The sequence below is a fragment of the Adiantum capillus-veneris genome, chromosome 16, assembly GCF_014529385.1.
Source record: "Adiantum capillus-veneris isolate H3 chromosome 16, ASM1452938v2, whole genome shotgun sequence".
NCBI lineage: Eukaryota > Viridiplantae > Streptophyta > Polypodiopsida > Polypodiales > Pteridaceae > Adiantum > Adiantum capillus-veneris.
In genome coordinates, this window is record NC_140946.1 from 7,824,798 (window position 1) to 7,848,056 (window position 23,259).

At 43.3% G+C, this 23,259-nt stretch overlaps 1 protein-coding gene across 1 annotated transcript; it reads right to left on the reverse strand.

The window, feature by feature from the left end:
• Positions 1-20,296: 20,296 nt before the first annotated feature.
• LOC147438514 (pentatricopeptide repeat-containing protein At2g33680-like) lies at positions 20,297-23,242 on the reverse strand. Its single transcript, XM_086484609.1, has one exon. The coding sequence runs from the start codon at positions 22,753-22,755 to the stop codon at positions 20,722-20,724; it is 2,034 nt and encodes a 677-aa protein (XP_086340735.1). The 5' UTR covers positions 22,756-23,242; the 3' UTR covers positions 20,297-20,721.
• Positions 23,243-23,259: the final 17 nt, after the last annotated feature.

Sequence of the window (23,259 nt, forward strand, 5' to 3'; positions counted from 1 at the left end):
ATGCCCATATGGACCTCCCTTGTCTCAACTTGCATGATTTGCCTGCATGGTTTTGGCTATATTCGCTTTGCTCAAGAAAACCCCAAGGGTGAGATACAGAGACTTCAAGAACTTGCAGCCAACCTAAAAGCAGTAAGCAAAAAGGATGCAAGGGAACAAAAGGAATGGGTTGAGGATTCCCCAAATCTCATGAGGAGATTCATGGACAGCCATGGAAAGAAGTTGAGGAATGACCCCCTTGTCCGTCAACGCAAGCGGCACCTTCTCACTTGTTGATGCACTTTATGTACCTTGGATCAAGAAGAATTCTTTTTCTGTATTTGTACTTGCTAGACAGATGTACAGTACATGATCTCAATTTTGGGGATGGAATTGTTGCATCTGGCATTTTATGACGTGGGCTGTATAAGCTCACTTTGTATGACAAGTGTGGGAAAATTTTGCAAATGCAGTTGTGGATTCAAAGGCTATTTCAGATGAAAAACTTTGGCATGCACATTTTGGTCATCTGAATTTTACCAGTTTGCTGCGTTTGTAGAAATCTGATATGGTTTCTTCTTTGCTGCCTCTTGAAGCACCTGTCAAACATGTCTGTGGAGGCTGTATTTTGGGTAAGATGCAACGTACTAAGTTTCCAAAGGATGGTTCAGTTAGGGCCACATGCAGGTTGCAGCTTGTGCATAGTGATGTTTGTGTGTCTATGCAAACTCCTTCCTTGGGAAATTACCTTTACTTTGTGACTTTTATTGATGATTACTCCAGGCATGCATGGATATATCCGCTTAAAGCGTAGTCCAAAGTATTAATGTGCTTCAAATACATCTTGGCTATGGATGAAATTGTCTTGAAATGTACTATGGGCACCCTTTGTTTCGATCGAGGGGAGGAGTATATGTCTCATGAATTTAATGCATTTTCTGCCTAGTCATGGGATAAAACACCACTGTAGACTGCCTTATACGCCTCAACAAAATGGTGTTGAGATGAGAGGAAAAACATGTCATTTATGGAAATGGCACGATGTATGGTCAAAAGTCAAGCTTTGCCGCATTCATTTTGGCTTGAGGCCATCATGTGTGCCACGTATGTACTAAAAAGGTGTCCTACAAAATATTTGCAATCTATTACTCCATATGAAGCATGGCATGATAGAAAGCCTTTTATTGAGCACATGCGTGTTTTTGGCTGTTTGGCATATGCTTTGGTGCCAAAAACACAACCCAAAAAATGGATGATAAGGCTGTCAAATGTATTTTTGTTGGTTATAGTGCTGAAAGCAAAGGTTACAGGTTGTACCATCCATAACTAAAGTGTATTCTGGTTTCACGGGATGTTGTGTTTGTGGAAGATTCTGTTCAGCCCTTGTTGTCATGTATTAGAGACAGTAACATAAGCTCACATGACATTTATGACACTTTGTTGCCTCTTTTCAGTGGTGGAAGTTCGAATGTAAATTCCAATGAAACAAATGTACAGCCTATGGGGGTTTCTGAAAATTTTACAGATCAGCCTATTACTAATGCAAATGTACATGTCATACTTGATGAGGAAAGGGCTGAGAATGAGCAAGCTAGAGGTATGCCAAAATGGCTGGTGCATACATTGCATGACAGTAAATTGGATGCACCTTTGTCTAGTTGCACTTGTTCAGGCTCTCGCCATGCATCTTATGCATCAGATTGTTATGCTTTGGTTGTGTCTAGCTTACATGATGTTGAGGAACCTCTGTCTTTTGATGAAGCACATAATTCAAAAAAATTTGGATGGCTGCCATGCAATCAAAATTGGATGGATGCCATGCAATCAGAATATGATGCACTTATAGAAAATGACACATGGACTTTATGTGATTTGCCGCCTGGAAAAAAGGCCACTGGTACAAAGTGGGTTTACAAGTTGAAACACAAGCCGGATGGTGAGATTGATCACTATAAGGCTTGACTTGTTGCAAAGGGTTATGCACAACAAAAAGGCATAGATTATGAAGTGACTTTTGCTCCCACTTGTCGCATGACTATTGTGCATTTTCTATGTGCACTGGAAACTCATTTTGGTTGGGATATACATCAATCAAAAAATGTTACTGCTTTCTTGAATGGTGACATATTTGAGGAATTTTATGTAATGAAGCCTTGTAGTTTTGCCAAGAAAAGACGGGAGGGTAAAGTGTGCAAATGTAACAAAGCTTCGTATGAGTTGAAGCAATCTCCTCGTGCTTCGTATGAGAAGGCTGACAGTCATTTGTCAAACGAGGCTTTCGTAATAGTCCAACAGAAAGCACATTGTATGTAAAGCGTGAGGGTGATGTACTTCTCATTGTGGTTCTCTATGTGGATGATTAGTTGATCACTGGACCAAATGAGAGACATATTGTTGAATTTAAGACTGATTCAAATGCTACTTTCAAGATGAAAGATTTGGTATTGTTTCACCATTACTTGGGTATACAGTTTAAGCAGTGTGATGGTGGTATAGCCTTCTGTCAGAAAAGCTACATAGAGACATTGCTATGTAGTTTGGACTTGAGGATTACAAATCTATTGCCACTCCCATGGAAACAGGTTTGAAATTGAGTCTTCATGATGCTGGTGATCCTACACATGTCACTCTTTACCAAACTACTGTTGGATGCCTCATTTATGTATCCAACACGAGGCCGGATATTCAGTTTGCCGTCTCACAGGTTAGCATATTCATGCATAGCCCAGGGTCTAAACATTGGCAGGATGTCAAGAGGATTTTTCACTACTTGAGTGGCACTTTACATCTTGGCTTGTTTTATCCCAAGGAGGGATCATTGCCGCCAAATCCGCATTCTTTTTTGGACTCAGATTGGGGTGGTTGTTTTGACACACGTGTCCACAAGTGGTTCTTTGTTTCATGCTTGACAGCTCATGCATATCATGGTTGAGCAAGAAGCAACCTACTGTGGCTACTTCCAGCTGTGAGGCTGAGTACAGGGAAGTCTTCATAGCTTACGGTTGAGTGTGTATGGCTTAGATTCCTTATGGCTGATTTTGGTGTTGGACAAGACACTGCCAACACTATCTACACTGATAGTCAAAGTGCATTGGTAGTTGCGAGGAAATCAATTTTTCATGCTCGCACAAAGCACATTGAGGTGCATTACTACTATGTCAGGGAGAGGCTCTCAACAAGAGAGATTAGCTTGCTTATGTGCCAACACATGACAACCTTGCATATATTTTCACAAGGCATTGTCTCGTGAGAAGTTTGAAGCTTTCCGCAAAGCTTTGGGCTTACTCCCCTTTGTGGCCTGATCATGTCCTCAGAGCATGGCACTTCCCTTTACTCTAAGTGCCAGCTCTCGTTCACCGCATTGCTCCAGGGGAATTTGTCACCATATACATGTGGTAGTGATGTGTGTGAACACACTTAGGACCGCCGGAGTATTTTTTTCCTCACTAGGACGTTTTTCCCCCCATGCATTGTATATACCTCCATCACTCTAGGGCTAAATTATACACTAAGTAATACACTCTCTGTTGTGTGCCTTGAGATTCCTTCGTCTTCTCCAAGCTGTGTGTGTTTTCTTGCAACCCTAATTCCAACAAGAAGATCATGCTTGTCAGACACTTTGGTGCTAAATTTAAAATTAATGCATGAACTATGCGCTAAATGATGGATTTCAACTTGAATAAAACCATAGTTACTTGAGTTCTTATGAATTTGAATCAAAGGACATGCTTGCGCTTTCTTGGTCTTCTTCTTGGGGTAGTCTTTAATTTGATGGTCTGTGTAGACACAACTAAAGCAAGTTCCCTTTTTCACTATATCAACAAATTCCAGCATACCTTGCCTTCTTCTTCTCTTAAACACCATGTGAGGCGGTGTCAAGAGAAGGTCTTGATGGTGATTGAGACTTTTGCGAGAATCGGGGCCGCTTCCTCCAATTGCCCTCACTGGATTGGTGATTAGAAATTATTTTCTTCTCATAATTCGCTCCATTGTCAAATGGAACGTCCTAGCCTTTGCCACAGCATCACCGACATCAGTCAAAGCTTTTTCTTTAATCAAGGCTTGACAATAATCTTTGTGCAGAGCCAATAGATACGTATGCACAGCATGTGTAGAGTCCACCTTACAAAAGGTGAGTGCCTCCTTGAAAGTCGTAATATACTTGTCAAAGGAGAGCTTAGCGTAGGCTTTTAGGGAATTCATTTTTGTGAATCCTTCTTAAGTCCATGTCGTAGGCTTCTCTGTCATATCACATCACCACGTAAGTGCCTTACTTCACAAATAGAGATCTAAATCCTCTGTTCATCATGCTCTTTATGGAGATCAAAGACTACGGTCCGGTGATAAAGGCAATTATTTATAGCTAATTCTGTACATTCCTTCTCTTTCCCCTTGAGGAATTGGTATTTTTGTATAGAATTGTTGCAGTGGGGCCACCATTTGAACACCCAATGCAGCAATTTGCATTTGTAATTGTTGAAGATGGGCGTCATTCTAAAAAATGGGCACAGTTGTCGACTGAGCCGTATTTTTTAGAGTGGAAACTTGAGCATTAAGCCATGTATGGCTCCTTCAAGAGAGCAATTGTTTGTCTGAACCATTTGCATTTTCCAGAGTTTATATATGTCAATCGAAGCTCTAGAAAGTACTCGTAATCCAATATATAGAGCACGCGTGAATGGAATCTGAGTGTTACCTAGCGAGTCTTCACGGTGTACACATGAGATGGAGGAATCCATGATAAAACTTGATGGAAAACTAGAATTTCCACGCAAAAAACATGCCTTTCTTGCACTTTTCCTTCCCTAAAAGTTGATCTATGGGAAGCACTTGGCATTGACGTGAGCATCTAGAGGTAGGCAGGTGATGGCAAGAGCCCGTGATCACGAGTAGGCAAGAGAGAGGAGGCTTGGGAGAGGAGCATGGGAGTGAGAAATAATATCCTAAGAGACTTTTTAACTCTTTGGAATGAGTTTTAAGTGAACTGAGAGAGGAGGCTTAAGAGACAAGAGCCTAAGAGATTTTTGGCTTGCCCAAAGGGCTAAGGCCATAGTGATGTGTTCCCTTTTTCCTAATGAAAAAGGAGAGGTTGTTTGAAAAAACTGTACATTTTTTGCAGGTGATGGCAAGAGCCCGTGATCACGAGTAGGCAAGAGAGAGGAGGCTTGGGAGAGGAGCATGGGAGTGAGAAATAATATCCTAAGAGACTTTTTAACTCTTTGGAATGAGTTTTAAGTGAACTGAGAGAGGAGGCTTAAGAGACAAGAGCCTAAGAGATTTTTGGCTTGCCCAAAGGCTAAGGCCATAGTGATGTGTTCCCTTTTTTCTAATGAAAAAGGAGAGGTTGTTTGAAAAAAATGTACATTTTTTGCCTGCCGAAAGGGCAAAGGCTATAAAGTTGTCTTCTCTTTTTGCTAACTAAAATAGAAAAAAAAAACAGAATGAGTTGTATTTTCAAGCATTTTTTGATAGGCAAAAAATGCCGATTGGTTGAAATGAGATAGTGGGCACTCATTTAAATGAAGAGTGTGTAAATCTAATGATGGACTCCATTGATTGCAGTAGATAGTGAAGCATTTACTTAAGATATGTGATGATGGGAATGGAAGGGGTGAATAATAAACTATTGATATTCATTCAACTTGAGCCATGCAATATATATATATGTATATTATATTAAGCAAAGTAGGTGGCTAACATGTTCTTTCTATCAGAATCTTCAAAGATGCTATGTTGGCTTTGAGCGCAAAGCATCAGATTAATGAGGACGGTAGTCCGAGGGGAACATATTTTTTGCCTTTGCGTCGTGCAACGCGGTCGGAGTGGGTATGAATCGTGACAGAGTGATGCTGGTCTGGCTTTTGAGGGAAAAGGGAGGTGATGGCACGTGAAGGGGGGGGGGGGGGGGGGGGGGGGGGGGGGGGGGATATATATATATATATATATATATTGTGCGTCTTTGTGTGTTGTAGGGATAACAGGTGGTGCTTCTTCAAAGGCCTCGCTCGTCAAATGGAACACTTGCTGTTGCAGCAAAAAGGCGACAAAGACATAAGTTGCCACTTGTTGTTGCAGCAGGAAGGCGACAAGGACATAAGCTGCAAGGCTATGATGCAAGGTAAGGAGGCATAGTGAGGGGAGGCAAAGTGCATGGCACTGTGGATGGACCGCGATCATGGCAAAGCAAGGGGGAAGGCGGCACTGCTTTTGCTTCCCAATTTGAAAATTCAATATCGAATTCATACAATTTTGTGAACGGACCGCCTGTTGTGGATGATGTTTCTCGTTAGCGAACATTGAGAAGGAAGGTGGAGGAGGGACGATCAGCATGCAAGGGAGCAGTGCAGCAGTATGAAAGCTAGACCTGCATTGACATTTGAAAGGCAGACATGAGGCTCTCTCTCTCTCTCTCTCTCTCTCTCTCTCTCTCTCTCTCTCTCTCTCTCTCTCTCTCTCTCTCTCTCTCTCTCTCTCTCTCTCTCTCTCTCTCTCTCTCTCTCTCTCTCTCTCTCTCTCTCCTCGGTGCTAGAGCAAGGTAAAATGGCTTGCTTCTTTTGGAGTTGTGTGTGCACTGAGAGAGGTCTCTTGCTTCAGGTCTGTAGATGTGTGATCGATAGAACCACTTTCGGGGTGGGGATGGGGGGTGGAGACACAATAGAGCGCGTGCATTGCCATATTGTGTGTGGGGGAACATGCAAGAGACGTAGAGAGCAAAGAGGCAGTGGGGACCAGGGCGTAATATTGGAAGTAGAGGAAGACAGAAAGGCCACAATGGCGTGCGATGCAAGTGCTGAACCAAGGGGCGTATCCTAGCTGAAGAGGGTGCTGCACGTGCATGCTAGTGGAGGGAAAGGCGATGGTATCTACGAGCACCATGGTCGAGAGAGAGAGAGAGAGAGAGAGAGAGAGAGAGAGAGAGAGAGAGAGAGATGCCATCTGAAAGTATGAGGTCGTAGTCCCTGTCTCGCAGGCAATGATCTACATCTCAGAAGATGCTGAATAAATTTGAGCCAAAAAAAATGGTGATGGGCACGTGGAGAGGGACAGATCCAAAGAGCTGCGGCATGACAACTGGGAGACTTTTTCTTTGTGGGTGATGGTCTTGCTACGTCTTGATTCTAGGAGAGAGAGAGAGAGAGAGAGAGAGAGAGAGAGGGGGGGGGGGGGGGGAGATGGAGAACAACAATAGAGCAACCTGCAACTCTCTCTGGCAAGCGAGAGAGAGAGAGAGAGAGAGAGAGAGGGGGGGGGGGGGGAGATGGAGAACAACAATAGAGCAACCTGCAACTCTCTCTGGCAAGCGAGAGAGAGAGAGAGAGAGAGAGAGAGAGAGAGAGAGAGAGAGAGAGAGAGAGAGAGAGAAGAGAGACAGCGAGATGGAGAACAACAATAGAGCAACCTGCAACTCTCCCTAGCAAGAGAGAGAGAGAGAGAGAGAGAGAGAGAGAGAGAGAGAAGAGAGACAGGGAGATGGAGAACAACAATAGAGCAACCTGCAACTCTCCCTAGCAAGCAAGAGAGAGAGAGAGAGAGAGCTGCTGCCATGGCATCCACAATCAGAGAGACAAAGAGAGGGAGTGCCAGAGGACTCTGTTGCCATGGATTGAGGAACGTGAAGCAGAGTGGTGACGAGGGAGTGTTAGAGGACTCTGTTGCCATGGATTGAGGAACGTGAAGCAGAGCGGTGACGAGGAATTTTGCCTCTGATTTCTCAGATTCCCTACGACTAATTTATGGATTTTTGAATGTAGACCCAAATAGGTAGGCCTTGTGATTTTATCACTTGTTTTGATTGGTTAGTTGTACATTTTTTTTTATTGGTTAGTTGTCAGAGCAAACACTCATTAGAAAGATTTATAAAGATAAAGCTTTGCAGACACTCACGAAAAGACAGTTGCTCTCTAAAATTTTTGATTGGTTCTAGGTGATACTCATTGCAAAGACACACAATGTTGAGATCAACATTGCATGATTCAATAACGGAAAGGAGACTAATGAGGCTGTTGTAAGTTGTAAGTAGCAATATGTCCGGAGCTTTACTGTAACTAATTGCTGTCCTCTCTCTCTATCTCTTTGCTTGAGACTGACTTCTCTCTCTCTATGTCTGTGGTGGCAAAATCTCTCTGAGCCAGATCTTTTGAGGTCTCTGGGGATAGGTTCCTACGACGTTAAAATTCTCTTCTTCTTCTCATCTCTCTCTCTCTCTCTCTCTCTCTCTCTCTCCCCGCGTCAGATTCTCAGTAATTGCACATTTTTTGGGATGAGGCCTTAGTGATGCCTCCCCTTTTGCTAATGAAAAAGGGGAGGTTGTTTTTTAAAAATGTAAAGTCTTTTGACTGGTCGTTGGAGACAGAAGTTACTCATTACAAAGAGGAGCGATGTTTGCATCTCCACTTAATCTTAATCGTGGAGTGGAGAGTCGAGAGTCATGAATCATTTGATCCTATCATATAATTAATTAATAAGGGATACAAGGGAGAGCACTTTTTTTTGGCTTGACAGGTGGCACTAAAAGAAGACCTTCGACCATGATGAGCGCCCATACTATATTGCATGCAAGCTCGCCTAGCCTTTGGGAGGTAAACAGCTCGCCTAGCCTTTGGGAGGTAAACAGCTGGCATGGGAGCTGCACAGGGGGTCGAGGGAGACTGAACAGTGAAGAAAGAGAGAGAGAGAACAAGCAACTGTGGGATATGAACCATCCAGAGTTGAGTTGAGAGAGAGAGAGAGAGAGAGAGAGAGTTGCTCCTCATCATCAAACAATGTCGCTAGTGTGTGTGAGAGAGAGAGGTTTTCTTAGCCATCACCACTTGATGGAGTGAGGGTGTGCAACCTACAGCAGCTGAAAGGAATTAGCACCTATGCAGATCAACGGGGCCTACTCTGAGGTCATGCCATGTGTCGACACGTTGATACTATAGAAGTGGTATGCAAGCTGTTGGGCACGATCTGTGGTGAGGATCCTTGCAACCCAAGAGCGCCAAATGTCTACAATCAGGGAGCATTGACTGCCAGCAATCAACTTCAATAGGGCCTCCTTTGTATGTTTTTGATCTAGGCTAAGCATCGCTAGCGTCTTAGCATAATCTCCTTCAAGCTGCCATCAACTGCAACCTTTTGTAACCTTCTCTCCTTTGACCACTCGCACCGTTTACACCTCTCTCTCTCTCTCTCTCTCTCTCTCTCTCTCTCTCACTCTCACTCTCTCTCTCTCTCTCTCTCTCTCTCTCTCACACACACACACACACACACACACAGAGGCAATCTTTTTATGGTGGAGCTATGAATGTTGGGTCATGGTTAAGGCGGCTGGGAAATTGGTAGGTGGAACAAAAGCGGATTCTAGAGGTTTTCCTACAATGGGATCACAACCCTTGCGCAACATCCATTTGCATCAGTCATGGGTGCTGGCCAAGAGAAGTTGGTAGTAGCACCGACACCAGTGATGCGGGGTTCTACTGCTACTGCTCATGCATGTGTGCACACAATATATAGAGGATGCAATTAAGCCTTCTCCTATTAGTGCTTTATACTTCAATGCAGGTGTTAGTGCTTTTGCAAATATTCTTTACAATTGTAGCATGATGTACATATTTTTGCAGCTGAAACTATAAGAAAATATAAAGTATTGTGCCAAGCGGCCTCCCTTACACCTCTCAACCTTTTCTTTTACCTACGTCCTTCACCTACTCACTACATTAAGTGTGAATATGAAGCATTGTGAAGTTACATATGATAACGGTGATGAAAGGAAGTAGCATGCTGGAGAGTGTCAGGTTGGTGGGCAGGGCCGTAGAGGCGATGGATTTGTTGAAGACGATGATGTTTCAAAGAATGGCATGATGATGCTTTATACGAGGGTGCACATGCATGTAAATCCTACAACGAGGTAACTAGCCCTTGGGCATGAATTTCCTCCAGCATAGATGTTTCGGGCTGGCTATTGGCCTCCTCACCCATATTGGTTGCAGGTTCTTTGCCTCCTCAACCATAAGCGTCCTTGCTCTGTGATTCTGCCAACCAAAGATATCTCCAAAGTCATGCCTTCACCCATAAGCACAAGCAAGAGACCCTTGCCACCCAATGTCTTCAGACACAACTTCCTTGCCATTTTCCCTTTATAATCAATTCATCATGACCATCTACAATGCTTACATCCTCCCGTCAACTACATAGGTCAAACAATAGGGATTTTGATAAGTTTTGGGGTGCCTTGAAATGTCTCACCTTGCTCTTGGCTGCTTCCTTCCTGGTGAAGGTGATGAACAAGTGGTTGATTAAACAAAAGGAGATCTACCATAGGCACATGTAGTGGTTGACCACTTAGAGCTGCCTGTTGAAAATTTGAAACATTATGAATTTTATCAGATGACAAATCCAATACTTGTAGGTAGGCCTCATGATTTTATCACTTGTTAAAATCGCGATCATCTACCCTAATAATACTCAATTGGATTTGGGCGAGTATCTCCAAGGAGACAACCCCCCCCCCTATTGGATTTTGTAGGAGTAACTACAAAAGCTGTCACATAAACTCCATCGTTGAGTTCATGTAGCTCCCCTATGTTGGGGTATAAAGCCCAATGTGGTCGCCCAGGTACGTGGGCGGGCCGCCAGGTATGTACACATATTCTTTTGTAAAAACCTAATAAGAACTCACTATGCTCTACACATTACAGTAGAGCGAGTTCACCATATCGTCGTGCTCTTCTTCTCGCACTCTCTCTCGCGTCGCACTTCCGCTCGTACTCCTTCAACTGGTATCAGAGCTCAGATCGAGGCTCGGGGCAGCACTGCAGGAGGCTAGAGTCACCAGCTCAGATTGGAGTGAAATTCGACAGGCGAAAACACGGCCCCAAATCCTGTGGGAGAGCCTGAGGGGCTGGTGTTCTTAGAATTTCATTCTGAGGTCATCTCGGCTAGCGTTCAGCTTCGACAAAGGTCTGCGCAGGCCATTTTCGACTACGTGGTCTTGGCGGGTGCAGATCCGACTCTGCAAATTTGGGGTTTCCGGCCTACGATTGCAGGTGCTGAGGATATCGACACTCCCAGAGTGTTGATTTGTGGCTGTCTACACATCGAAGGACGGCTCACAGTTCTTGGAGGCGTGTCACATACGACACGGACGCATCTACACACAGACTGTAGGCGACATCCACTAGTTCATCAGGTAGCTTGTGTTTGCTGCTTGATATTCCAGATTTCATCCTGACATTGCAGGTACTTCCACATGGGATGTATTGTCAGAGATGATGTATGTCTGTTGAGGGTTTACTGGCTGTGAGTCACGCAGCAAACAACCGTCGCAGCGGTTACAGCATACAGTGGAAAATTTGTGGATGTATGACTTTGTGGGAAGTCTATGTACTGTCAGATTTACTGCAGCCTTTGTTGAGGGTCGAGTGAGGTTTTATTGAGCTGGGGGATTCTCGAATGTTGAGATCATTTCGGTGATACAGGTCTTGGAGCGATCCCTCAAGCACCCTTAGATAGGCAACTAGGATGTATTGACTGTGAGTTAAACAGTTGGGATTGTATCTTTGCTTTATTGTCGTTGAGGCATTGTCACAGTCTATGCTTAAGGGACAGTGAGAGACAGTACAGGTGCAGGACAGGTTTACCCGCAGCTTACAGTGTCAGAGAGACAGTGTTTTTTGAGCTATTTTTGGTCTGTTTTTTGAGTACACCATAGCCATTTTACAAAGAAGACTCTGTCGAAATTTATGCAGAATCTGAAGCTTTCTTGGTTCATTTGACAAGTTCATATTGGTTCAGAGGTCAGTTTACAGGGGAAACTCTGCCGAATTTTTCCCAGGAAAGTAAACCACTTTGAAGCGTAGCTATGGTTGGATCACAGGACACTGCTCTTTACAATATCAAGAAGCTGGATGGAACCAATTTCCCATTGTGGAAGAAGCAGATTTGGCACGTGTTGGTACAAAAGAAGCAGATAAAACCTATAAAGCTCAAGGGGATAAAACCAGAAGATATGGACAAAGATGAATGGAGCGAAATGGATGAATTGGCACTTTCTACCATTATGCCGACTTTGGCAGAAAGCGTTTACTTCAATGTAGCAGACGAGATGTCGGCTTATCAAGCATGGTTAAAGCTGAGTGATCTTTATGAAAAGCAGAGTGCAGCTTCACAGGTATACTGGCTTAAGAAGCTTGTTGACTTGAAGATGAAAGAAGGGACACCTATGTCCAATCATCTGAATGAATTCAACACATCTATAGTCAGTTGTCAGCTCAAGGTGTCAAGTTTGATGAACCTGTTAGAGCTATGTTCCTGTTGATCACATTGCCAGAAAGTTGGGACACTTTTCGCACAGCTTTGAGTAATTCTGCACCTCCAGATGGTTTGAACATAGCAGGTGTAGAAGGAAGTCTGCTTACTGAAGAAACCAATAGAAAGACAATGGACAAAGGCAAAGGAACAGCCTTAGTTGTCAGGGGAAGGACCAAAGAAAAGTACAAAGGTGGAAAGAGGACTCAGTCTCGTAGCAAGTCCCGCAGTGCTAAAGGCAAGAGTGACATAGAATGCTACCATTGTGGCAAGAAGGGTCACATGAAAAGAGACTGTAGAGAATGGAAAGCAGAAAAAGGCAAAGAGAAAGCTGAAGACCATGGTGAGAAGAACAAGTCCTCAGTGAAGATTCAAGAATTAAATGTGACAAACACTGTTGCAGAGGATGACAATCTAGTGTCAGGAGACATCTACTTCTTGAAGAATACAATGGACTCAGCTCTTCTTACAGCATCTGATGGAAATGCACTGAGTGACTGGATTATAGACTTAGGGGCATCACTTCATGTGTCTCCAAACAAGGAGTGGTTTACCTCTTATGTGACCACTAAAGATCATGTTCGGCTAGGCAATGGGCAGACATGTGAGATCTTAGGTGTTGGAGATGTTCAATTGAAGTTTCAGAATGGCTCTTCTTTCCCGCTGAAGAATGTGAGACATGTTCCCGCAATTACAAAGAGCTTGATCAGTGCAGGTTTACTTGATGATGCTGGCTACGTCACCACTTTTGGACAGAACATGTGGAAGATATATATCCAAGGGTTCTATGATAGTAGCACATGGAGTAAAGTCTGGAGGACTTTACATGATTTATGTATCAAATGTCTCTAAAAATGTAATCAATGTAACCGAGCAGCCGAACGTTTCTTTGTGGCATAGCCGGTTAGAACATATGTCCAAGAAGGGAATGGAAATCTTGTCTCGTTCTAGTTATTTGCCTGGCTTTTCATTTAATGATTTTGAATTCTGTGAACATTGTCTGTATGGTAAGCAAACACAGCAGCCACATAAGCATAGAAGCAGTAGAAGAGATACACAGTTGGCACTTGTTCATAGTGATTTGTGTGGACCTATGCCTAACCTATCTCTAGGGGGAGCTTCTTACTTTATGACATTTATAGATGATTACTCGAGGAAAGTATGGGTTTACTTTCTCAAGCACAAGGATGAAGCGTTTAGTGTTTTCAAAACGTTTGTGACACTTGTAGAGAATCAGAGTGGCAAGAAGCTTAAATGCTTACGCACTGACAATGGTGAAGAGTATGTTTCAAAGGCCTTTCAGGACTTTTGTGAGTCAAAAGGTATAAAACGTAAACTTACTGCTCCTTACAATCCTCCTCAAAATGGTGTTGCTGAGAGGATGAATAGAACCATACAAAAGAAGGTCAGAAGTATGTTGTCTAATGCACAGCTGCCAAATGGGTTTTGGGCTGAAGCTGTATCAACAGCTGTTCATCTTGTAAATAGATCTCCTAGCAAGGTTTTGCAGAAGGATTCAGTGCCAGAGATGGTATGGTCAGGCAAAATGCCCTCATACAAGCATCTCAGAGTCTTTGGCTGTGAGGCATATACTCACGTTCCAAAGGAATTTAGGAACAAACTTGAGCAAAAGAGTAGAAAGTGCATCTTTCTAGGCTATGGTAATTCTGGTGAGATGGGGTACAGACTTTGGGATCCCGAATCTAGAAAGGTTGTCCGCAGCAATGATGTTCACTTTAATGAATCCAAATATCATTCTAAACCAGAGAGGGTTGAGGAGATTAGAAGAGTTGTCTTCCAAGAAGATGGACCTGCACGTGCAAGAAAAAATTTCAGAGCTCAAGAGGAGCAAGGGCAGGATAGAGTGGAACCACAGGTTGTGGCTGAGCCTGAGCCACCTATTGTGCGTAGATCTGGACGTGTCACGTGACCTCCTGATAGGTTTGTTCCATCTATGAACTATGTCATGTTGACTGATTGCAATGAGCCTTCATGTTACAAGGAAGCAATGCAAATGAAGGACTCCGGGAATTGGCAATTGGCCATGCATTCAGAGATGACAGCTCTGCATAAAAACAAGACATGGAAGCTAGTTAAATTACCACAGGGCAAAAAGGCTCTACTTTGTAAATAGGTTTACAGGTATAAGATCACCGCTCATGATAGTCAGCCAAAGTACAAAGCAAGGCTTGTTGCCAAGGACTTTAAGCAAGAACAAGGCATTGACTTTGATGAAGTCTTCTCTCCATGGTCAAGATGACTACATTGAGATGCTTTCTTGCATTGGTTGCCATATTAGATTTGGTGTTGCACCAAATGGATGTCAAGACAGCGTTCTTGCATGGTGATTTAGATGTGGAAATTTACATGCAGCAGCCAGAAGGGTTTGTTGAGAAAGGCAAGGAAGATTGGGTATGCCAGTTGTTAAAGAATCTTTATGGCTTAAAACAATCACCGAGGGCATGGTACCATAAATTCCACAAGTTTATGCTTTCTCAAGGCTACAAACGTAGTGAGTTCGATCACTGTCTATATACAAAGAAAGCTAAGGATGGTAGTTGGCTGATCCTTATTTTGTATGTGGATGACATGTTGATTGCTGGCAAGCACTTGGAAGAAATTTCAGCTTTGAAGTCAAAGATGGCAAAATCGTTTGACATGAAAGACATGGGTGAGGCAAGTCATATACTTGGTATACGCATTGAGAGAGACAGATCAAAGAAGTTGATTTGGTTATCTCAAACAGAGTATATTGACAAGGTTTTGCAACGTTTCAATATGGAGAAGGGAAAGGCACTGAGTGTTCCATTGCCACCATATGTGAAACTTAGCAAAGAAGATTGTCCTGTGTCTGAGGAAGAACAGGCTGAAATGGATAAGATTCCATATGCGTCTGCAGTGGGTAGTTTGATGTATGCAATGATTGCTACTCGCCCAGACATTGCATTTGCAGTGGGAGTAGTAAGTCGATACATGTCAAACCCAGGCAAGAAACATTGGGAGGCAGTGAAAGGAATATTGAGATACCTGAAAGCTACAAAGAGTATGCGTATATGCTATGGGAGTCAGAAGCTAAGTGTAAAGGGTTTTACAGACTCAGATTATGCAGGTGACTTAGACAACCGAAGGTCTACATCAGGGTATGTCTTTACATTGGCTGGTGCAGCAGTATCATGGCGTTCTAAATTACAAGATTGTGTTACTCAGTCTACTACAGAGGCTGAATATGTTGCAGCATCAGAGGCATGCAAAGAATCAATTTGGCTTAATCGATTAGTAACAGATTTGGGAATCAAAGAAGAGATGCCTGTGTTATATTGTGATAGTCAAAGTGCTATACAATTGGCTCGCAATCCAGTTTATCACTCAAAGACAAAGCATGTGGATGTGAAGTATCATTTCATCAGGGAAATGCTCAAGGATAAGCAACTTCAGCTTGTCAAAGTTCACACCACAGAAAATCTTGCTGATCTACTTACAAAAGGACTTTCCTCAGAGAGCTTTGCACATTTTCGCAAGCAGTTAGGTGTAGGGTAGTACATCACTTCTCTACATCTCTTGTATATTAGCTTGTATAGTAGCTTCTCTCACACTTTAAGTACCACATTGGACTTTAAGTGGGAGGTTGTTGGGGTATGAAGCTCAATGTGGTCGCCCAGGTAAGTGGGCGGACCGTCAGGTATGTACACATATTCTTTTGTAAAAACCTAATAAGAACTCACTATGCTCTACACATTACAGTAGAGCGAGTTCACCATATCGTCGTGCTCTTCTTCTCGCACTCTCTCTCGCGTCGCACTTCCGCTCGTACTCCTTCACCCTAGACTGTTGGCAAAAGACCTCATAAACGATGAAGGAGACCTCAGCCTGGGGTGCAACTTGCTGGTAGTGCCATCCTTGCGATTTCCATGCATCTCAGAAGCATAGAAGTTCTGGACCTCTCCTTTAATAAGCTTGATCGAGGCCTTTGGCCACTTGCCAATTGCTCCTTCCTGGTTCAAATTGATGTGTCTTAACAACTACTCCTATGGCCCAATCCGTTCGACTGGGAAGCTTGGCATTGCTACTTCAGCAGGTCTTGAACACAACCCAGGTATACGCGGTAAACCACTACAGTGTGCCAATGTGTAAGAATATAACACCAACAAATGTGAGAGATGCATCAGCAGTGGTATAGGGTGAATTATGAACCAATCATGATCACTTTACTGTGCTGCAATGGGCCTTGAAATCTTTGACGACTCAGGCTGTAGAGCTTGAAGACTTCCATGAAGTATTTAAGACTACCTGAAGAGGTGTAGCTACAGAGAATCAAAGAAGCCATAGACTGGAAAATGCAGGAGTGCAGCAATGTCAAAGCAAAGATGGAAGCGATTGGGCAGAATCTCAGGAGGCAGCGAATGCCTGCTGCAGAGTTGCAAAGCTGTGCCATGGCGAAGTCTTTAAAAGAACAGAGTAGCAGGAAGGCAAGGCAAAAGCACAGATGGAGGCAAGGTTTCTATAGGTGAAGCTTGAATTGCAAGCAACAGAGATGGCATTTGCGAACAAATCCCACCATACTGCTCAAATGTAGCGCTTTGCAACCTTCCTCTCACTGCCCCATTTGAAAAGTAATAGCCTCACTCTTGGATGCCCTACCTCGGGTCCCTAACAGTTACTCATTTCATTTATATTCATTCCCTTTCACTCCAGTCTGTCTCCATAGTGAATGACTAGTATTGTTAAAAGCCAACCACATAATTATCCGATCCACTAGAAAAATCCCCCTGCCCTAGGTGCAGCATGCGAGATGATGTGCGAGGAACTATCAGCCTGTAGTTGGGATGTTGGTTGAGGCAACCGGAGCAAAGTGCTCCAACTTCTCTCCCCAGGATGGAACATACAACAGGAGGCTATGTATATAAGGAAATCTAGAATCATGTCTGCGTTCAAACCCCAGTGCTACTTCGACTGCTCGGATTTCTACTCCAACCCCTTTGCTTCAGAATCGTTTTGTCCTCGTTAACCTTTGTTGTAGCAAGCTTGTTTAACCAAGGCAAAGTGCAGCTTATGAAAATAGAGAGGGAGCGTGAATGATCAGAGGATACGGGGCTACAAAGTAGGCTTATGAAGTTATAAAGCAAGCAAGAAGGAGCAAAGGGCAGTGGCTCAAAGAGACCCCAAGGAGAGGTGCCACCCTGTGCTTACTACTCACACTTTGTTTGGTCCCATCCTCTCTTTCCTGCACTTGCGAACCTACTCCTCAGGCTCCCCATCCCCATTCACACATGGTGAGTGTTCTTCTTGACTTCAACGACATGTGCAAAACCACTATATGCGAAGTCTTGTTGGAAAACTAAATCCGATTAAGCTGTGCCTCCTAGTATGCCAGCGGAGATGAATACTGCAATCACTGCATGCATTGGACGGCCTACGAGAGAGGCAAGATTTGATCACAGATTAGCAGGTGCAGGAATGTAATTATCCATGTAGTTTCACAGACCTGACGATAAGTAGGGCCGCTCGGCTTTAGCTGCACTTTGGGGAGCACCATTGATTGATGGCCAAGCATTGAGGTAGTGTAATATCAATTTCTCAACTTCCAGGCCTTCCAAATTCAAAACTATAGACCCTCGTTCGCTTCGGTTTTAGCTCTCCTTCTTAGATTGTCCTTTTGTTGGAGCCGGCTGCTCTCCTCTAATAGCTGATTTACTTGCGTCTTGCTTCCCAGGCTTCACAAAAGAGACCCTGCCTTAGAGCACAACAACGGGAGCTATGTGCATGCATGTGACACTAGTCTTGTGTAGGTGCACGACCGAAAAAGTAACCAAGAAGTTTTAACTTCAATTTGCAGTGTGCTATTTCTTAGCCTTGGGACATGAGGAATTAGTTAAGTCGGTGACATTAATATCTGTTGCTATCCTCTCATAACTGGATGAGTGTGCTCATAGTGAGAATAGCTATTTGCTTTGGCTCTTCCCATCAATTTTTAATGCTTAGTTTTGTGGCTTTGAGGGTTGTTCGAATCGGATAGAGATAATCACATGTACTTGGGACTCGGCCATCATAAAGATGACACTTCTAGAATGTTGGGTTGTGTCATGTGAAGTTGTGTCACACATGGAGGAGAGGCGTTTTTCCGACATACATAGACAAATTCTTCACTTCCACAATGTTCAAGATAATTGAAGTTCTTAGCCTTTGCAGATAGGCTTCTGAATCAAAGAGTATAAGTTCTTTTTGGGGGCAAAACTCACAGTGGTGAGTGGGTTATGGTATTAAGAACAAAAAATACAACATTATGCCATGCTTGTGTCAAGCCATGACAAAAATTTAAAAGACCATAGTTACATAGGTTGAAAGAGACGCCACCCTATGATAGAGATAGGGCCTATCTCCTTACCTAGAAATAGTCAATCATCATTGTTGCACCACAAGGCTTGTTCCACTCATCAGTGTTCATATGTTTGTCAATGCCAATAATTGGCCCCTTACCTTCTTGAATTATCTCTATGAACCTAGTTGTTTTCATGGTATTTTCAAAGATTATATAGATTCCGGCCTTCCAGACCTGTTTGAAGTAGCAAACCTGAACAATTTGAATAACGATAAGGATCTCTTGGCTCTTGAACACTTTTCCTCCTAGAAAAAGATCGCTTTTAAAGAATCATATCTTTCAGGTCTTTTGGACCCATTTGCACATCCTTCCACTATGCCATTAAAAAAAGGAAATGCAAATTGTATTATAAAACTAAATAGCTCTTGCTATATGATTCATCTCATGTTTTGTGCATTGTGTTTATGGCATTCAATCCATGAGCACGTTGGCACGATTTTGAACTCATTAGCTTTGAGAATCTAGGAAAATGCTAATGGTAAATCAAATGAAAGTTAGGAGTGAAGCAAATGAAGAGGGAGGGGATCGAAGGTGGCGAAATGAGGTGTTCATGAAAAAGGAAGGAACATTGGCATGCAATGGGGGGTCGATGCTTGAAAATTATAGTAGACAGTGCAACACCCAAGCAACATGCCATGTAGGAGCCAGACATGAGGCACATGTAAAAACTTCTGTGTTGATGATTTAATCATGTTGTGATTGAAAAGTGGAAACAAGAATTAAACTTAGGCAAGTTTTCTTGATACTCTATTTTTGAGACCTATGAACTCACCTTCCATTTCCTCTAAATTGGTATAAATATGTATGTTATTTTGTTTGCATATACGCTTATACATTTCCACAAAAGCAATCAATAGTGCTATACTTCTAATTAAATTAACTTTTTTTTTTTGGGATATATCTATAAGGAATTGTGTCCATTGACATGCCTTGTAGTTGTACCCATCTAGTGGCGTTGGCAGGCCTCGTGATTTTATCACTTGTTTAACTCTGGAATGAGTTTTAAAGGGTTTACGTTAAATTGGCCCCAATTTTAAAAAGGGTCATAAATTAATCGAGATTTGATTCTCTCTCTCTCTCTCTCTCTCTCTCTCTCTCTCTCTCTCTCTCTCCACATTGCTCTCTGTCCATGTTGCAGATCCACGTCACATGCGGGGAGGCCTCTTCTTCACACTAGTGCCCATTTCTCTCTCCCACATTGGCAGACTCTATGTCAATCGCTCTCAACAGGGATTCTCTCTCTCTACAATCACTGGAGAATTGTTGAGTGCATGTTTCACACTACAAAGCACGTTGGCCAATTAGAGAAAAGTGATATTCTCTCTCTTCTTTAAGTCCCTCTTTGCATCCCCAAGAAGGAAATGACTTCTGATTGAATAAAAGATCCACAACCTTCTCAATTTGTGTAAAAAACAGTTATCATGATCTGGTACCAAACCACTGTTCTTGTCACAATTCTCTAAAATCAGAGAAATCACATCACAAACTTTTATATTTTTGACTAAAATCTGCAAAATTGCAGAAATTACTTTTCAAGTTCTGATTTTTCTTGAGAAAATGAGCAAAAAACAGCACTGCACCGTGCAAATTTCTGACTTTCTCCTAAAAAGAAGTAATGAAAATTATATGGAAAACATCACCTACAAATCTACATCAGAGAAGAAAAAGACGAAGATATTAAACTTTTTGAAAAGTTACATCAAAACAGCCCCAATTAACCATTGCTCCATAAGTGTGCATAAGGTCCAACTGGTCGCCAAGCCAGCTCTGAAACCATGAAACGAACATGCGGGAGGATCTCCCAACTACACAGACCGCCTATGGACGTGCGTCAGACAAACCACCCGACTATAGCCACCATCTGACAACTCCGCCGTGATGGGCCAACATCCAAGGACGTAAGCATGCACCTGTAAGACAGTAGACAGCCATCCTGATGGTGTCATAAACTAGATCCCCTCTCCTATAAGGAGGACAAAACAATCTCCCTTTATGGCATGCCAAGCGAGTGTTGGCAACTTCTTGGCACTTGACATGCAATCATCACTAATCATATCAAGAATTCAATACATTCTGGCTCAACCATGAATGCATGGGTCTCCACAGATACAAGGTTCACAACTTTCCTCCTCCATTTCGAGTCTCATGACTTCAATTTTGTTTGCATCCTTTTGCATGCCGGCATCTGTGTAGATATCAATCATGCACATGTACGCAACTGCACACTTTTTATCCAAAAGAACTGCTCGCTCGAATGACAACCTTCCGACCTCCACATTTCCCCACTTTTGACAGGCACCCAACAAGGCTAACCAAACTTGAATGTAGCCAGACGATGGCATGTTCTCGATCACTGACATTGCCTTGTCAAAATGCCCTGCATGACCAAGAAGATCCACAATGCAAGAATGATGCGCCGCATTTGGGACAATGCCATACGTTACACTCATCATTTCTAAAAACATTTGTCCCTTAACCACTAAACCTACATAACTACATGCATTAAGAACAACAATAAATGTGACCAGATCTGGCTCTACACCTTCTCCGGTCATTCTTCTAAACATCTCAAAAGCAGCCTCATGCTTACCAACTTCAGCATATCCCCCAATCAAAACATTCCAGGTAACAACAGACCGGACAAAAAGCTCATCAAATATTATATGTGCCTTTGCAAGTGCATTGCATTTAGCATAGAAATCCACCAATGCTGTGCCAAGCACACTGTCACTACTTAGAAACCCCTCCCTCACAATTGCAGCATGGAGAAACTCCCCCTTCTGGGTTGCACTCAAGCTACCACAAGCCTGCAGAATTGAAGCAGACAACACCGCATCTGCAGCGAGGCCCTCATCTTGCATGCAGGCAAAGCATTTCAGAGCTTCCTCATCATTTCTCTGTTGGCAGTATGCAGTAATAAGTGTTGTCCAGGTAAATTTATCTCGAACTAGAATTCTATCAAACACTTCTCGCGCCTTTCCAATTGCACCACATTTTGCATACATGTCTACCAAAGCATTTCCCAATGTGGTAAAGTTTGCTAATAAACCTTTCCTGACAATCTCAGAATGTATATTTATGCCCTTCTTAAGATCTTTCAAAGTACTACATGCTAGTAAGATGCAAAGCAAGGTTACTGGGCTCGGTGATAGGCCCTCATGCTGCATACTTTCGAAGCAACTGAGTGCTTGCTTACCAAGTCCATGCCGACAATATCCTGAAATAATTGCTGTCCAAGATACAACATCATGGGTAGGAAGCTTATCAAAAACTTCCTGAGCTTTTGAGAGTTCACCACATTTAGCATACATATCAACCAACGCATTCCCTAGAACTATATTTTTGGTGAGCAGTCCCATTACAGCAATTTGATCATGTACCTCTTTGCCCCTCCCTATTGCTCCTAAAGTGCCACAAGCTTTCAATATGCAAGAGAAGGTTGTTGCACTCGGGGTAAGTCCTTCACTTTGCATCCTCTCGAAACAATCAAGTGCTTCTTTACCACGACCATGCTGGGAGTACCCTGCTATAAGTGCATTCCAGGCGATCACATCTGGAAGAGGTAGTTCATCAAACACGTGTTGAGCCTTGTGCAGGTCACCCACTTTGGCATACATATCCAATAATGCAGTGCCAATTACAGTTTTTTTGCCCAACAACCCCTGCTTGATAATCTTGTCATGGATCTTTATGCCCCTCCCAACATTTTCTGGGGTGCTACAAGCTTTGAGAAGGGAGATGAAGGTCACATCATTAGGAAAGATACCCTCACATTGCATTTCTTCAAAACAATTCAGTGCATTTTCAACCTGCTCATGTTGGGCATAAGCTGTGATAAGTGCATTCCAAGTCACTACATTTCGGGTCGAAAGGTCGTCAAACACTTGCTGAGCCTTTGCAAGAGCACCACACTTTGCATACATGTTCAGTAAGCTACTACTGACATACAGGCTGCCTTTAAGAAAACCTTGTTTAAGAATGTCAGCATGTAATTTGCTTCCATTGTACAAGTTCTTCTGTAAGGTGCAATCCTTTAGCGCGGCCACCAGGGCAATGCTCTCATCAGGTGTCAAACGGTCTTTACTGTAGGAGACATTGTGACAATTCAACATGCCTTACCTTGAAATTTCAAGACAAATGATAGTTGCTGCCATGCTGCTGTCACTGTCAAGCCCACAGTTTAGCACAGAATTCATGGCCGCCTGGTTGAGATGCTCTTTTGTTAGTGTCGAGGCCTTTCTGTTGACTGTATACGGCTTGCCAAACTGCCGCCGTGCCTTTGCTGTCTCTCCTCTGCGCCATCAAAAAGCACTTCTGCTATTTCGACTGTAGGTTTGTTAGCCGTCACATGCATGCCCTCTGCTTGATGCAAGCAGACGACATGCGATCTCGGCCTGCTAACCAGCGTGGCAGCCCCCATGGCGCTCGCTGCCAGCGTGGTTACCCCTCGGCACCCGTGTACACAGATGTCGACCAGAGTGGCTGTAGTTTGTTGGCACTGCCACACGCGGGCGGCGGACAGGGCCCAAAACCAGTGCCTTGGGCGCCGTGCCTGTCACAGGCTGCTGGCAAATGGGCGTAGCCCAGCTGTCCGCCTATGACGAGCTGTAGTTGAG

Excerpts from the sequence above, each read along its gene's own strand:
- LOC147438514 (XM_086484609.1), bottom strand. The coding sequence starts at position 22,755 with ATGTTGAATTGTCACAATGTCTCCTACAGTAAAGACCGTTTGACACCT.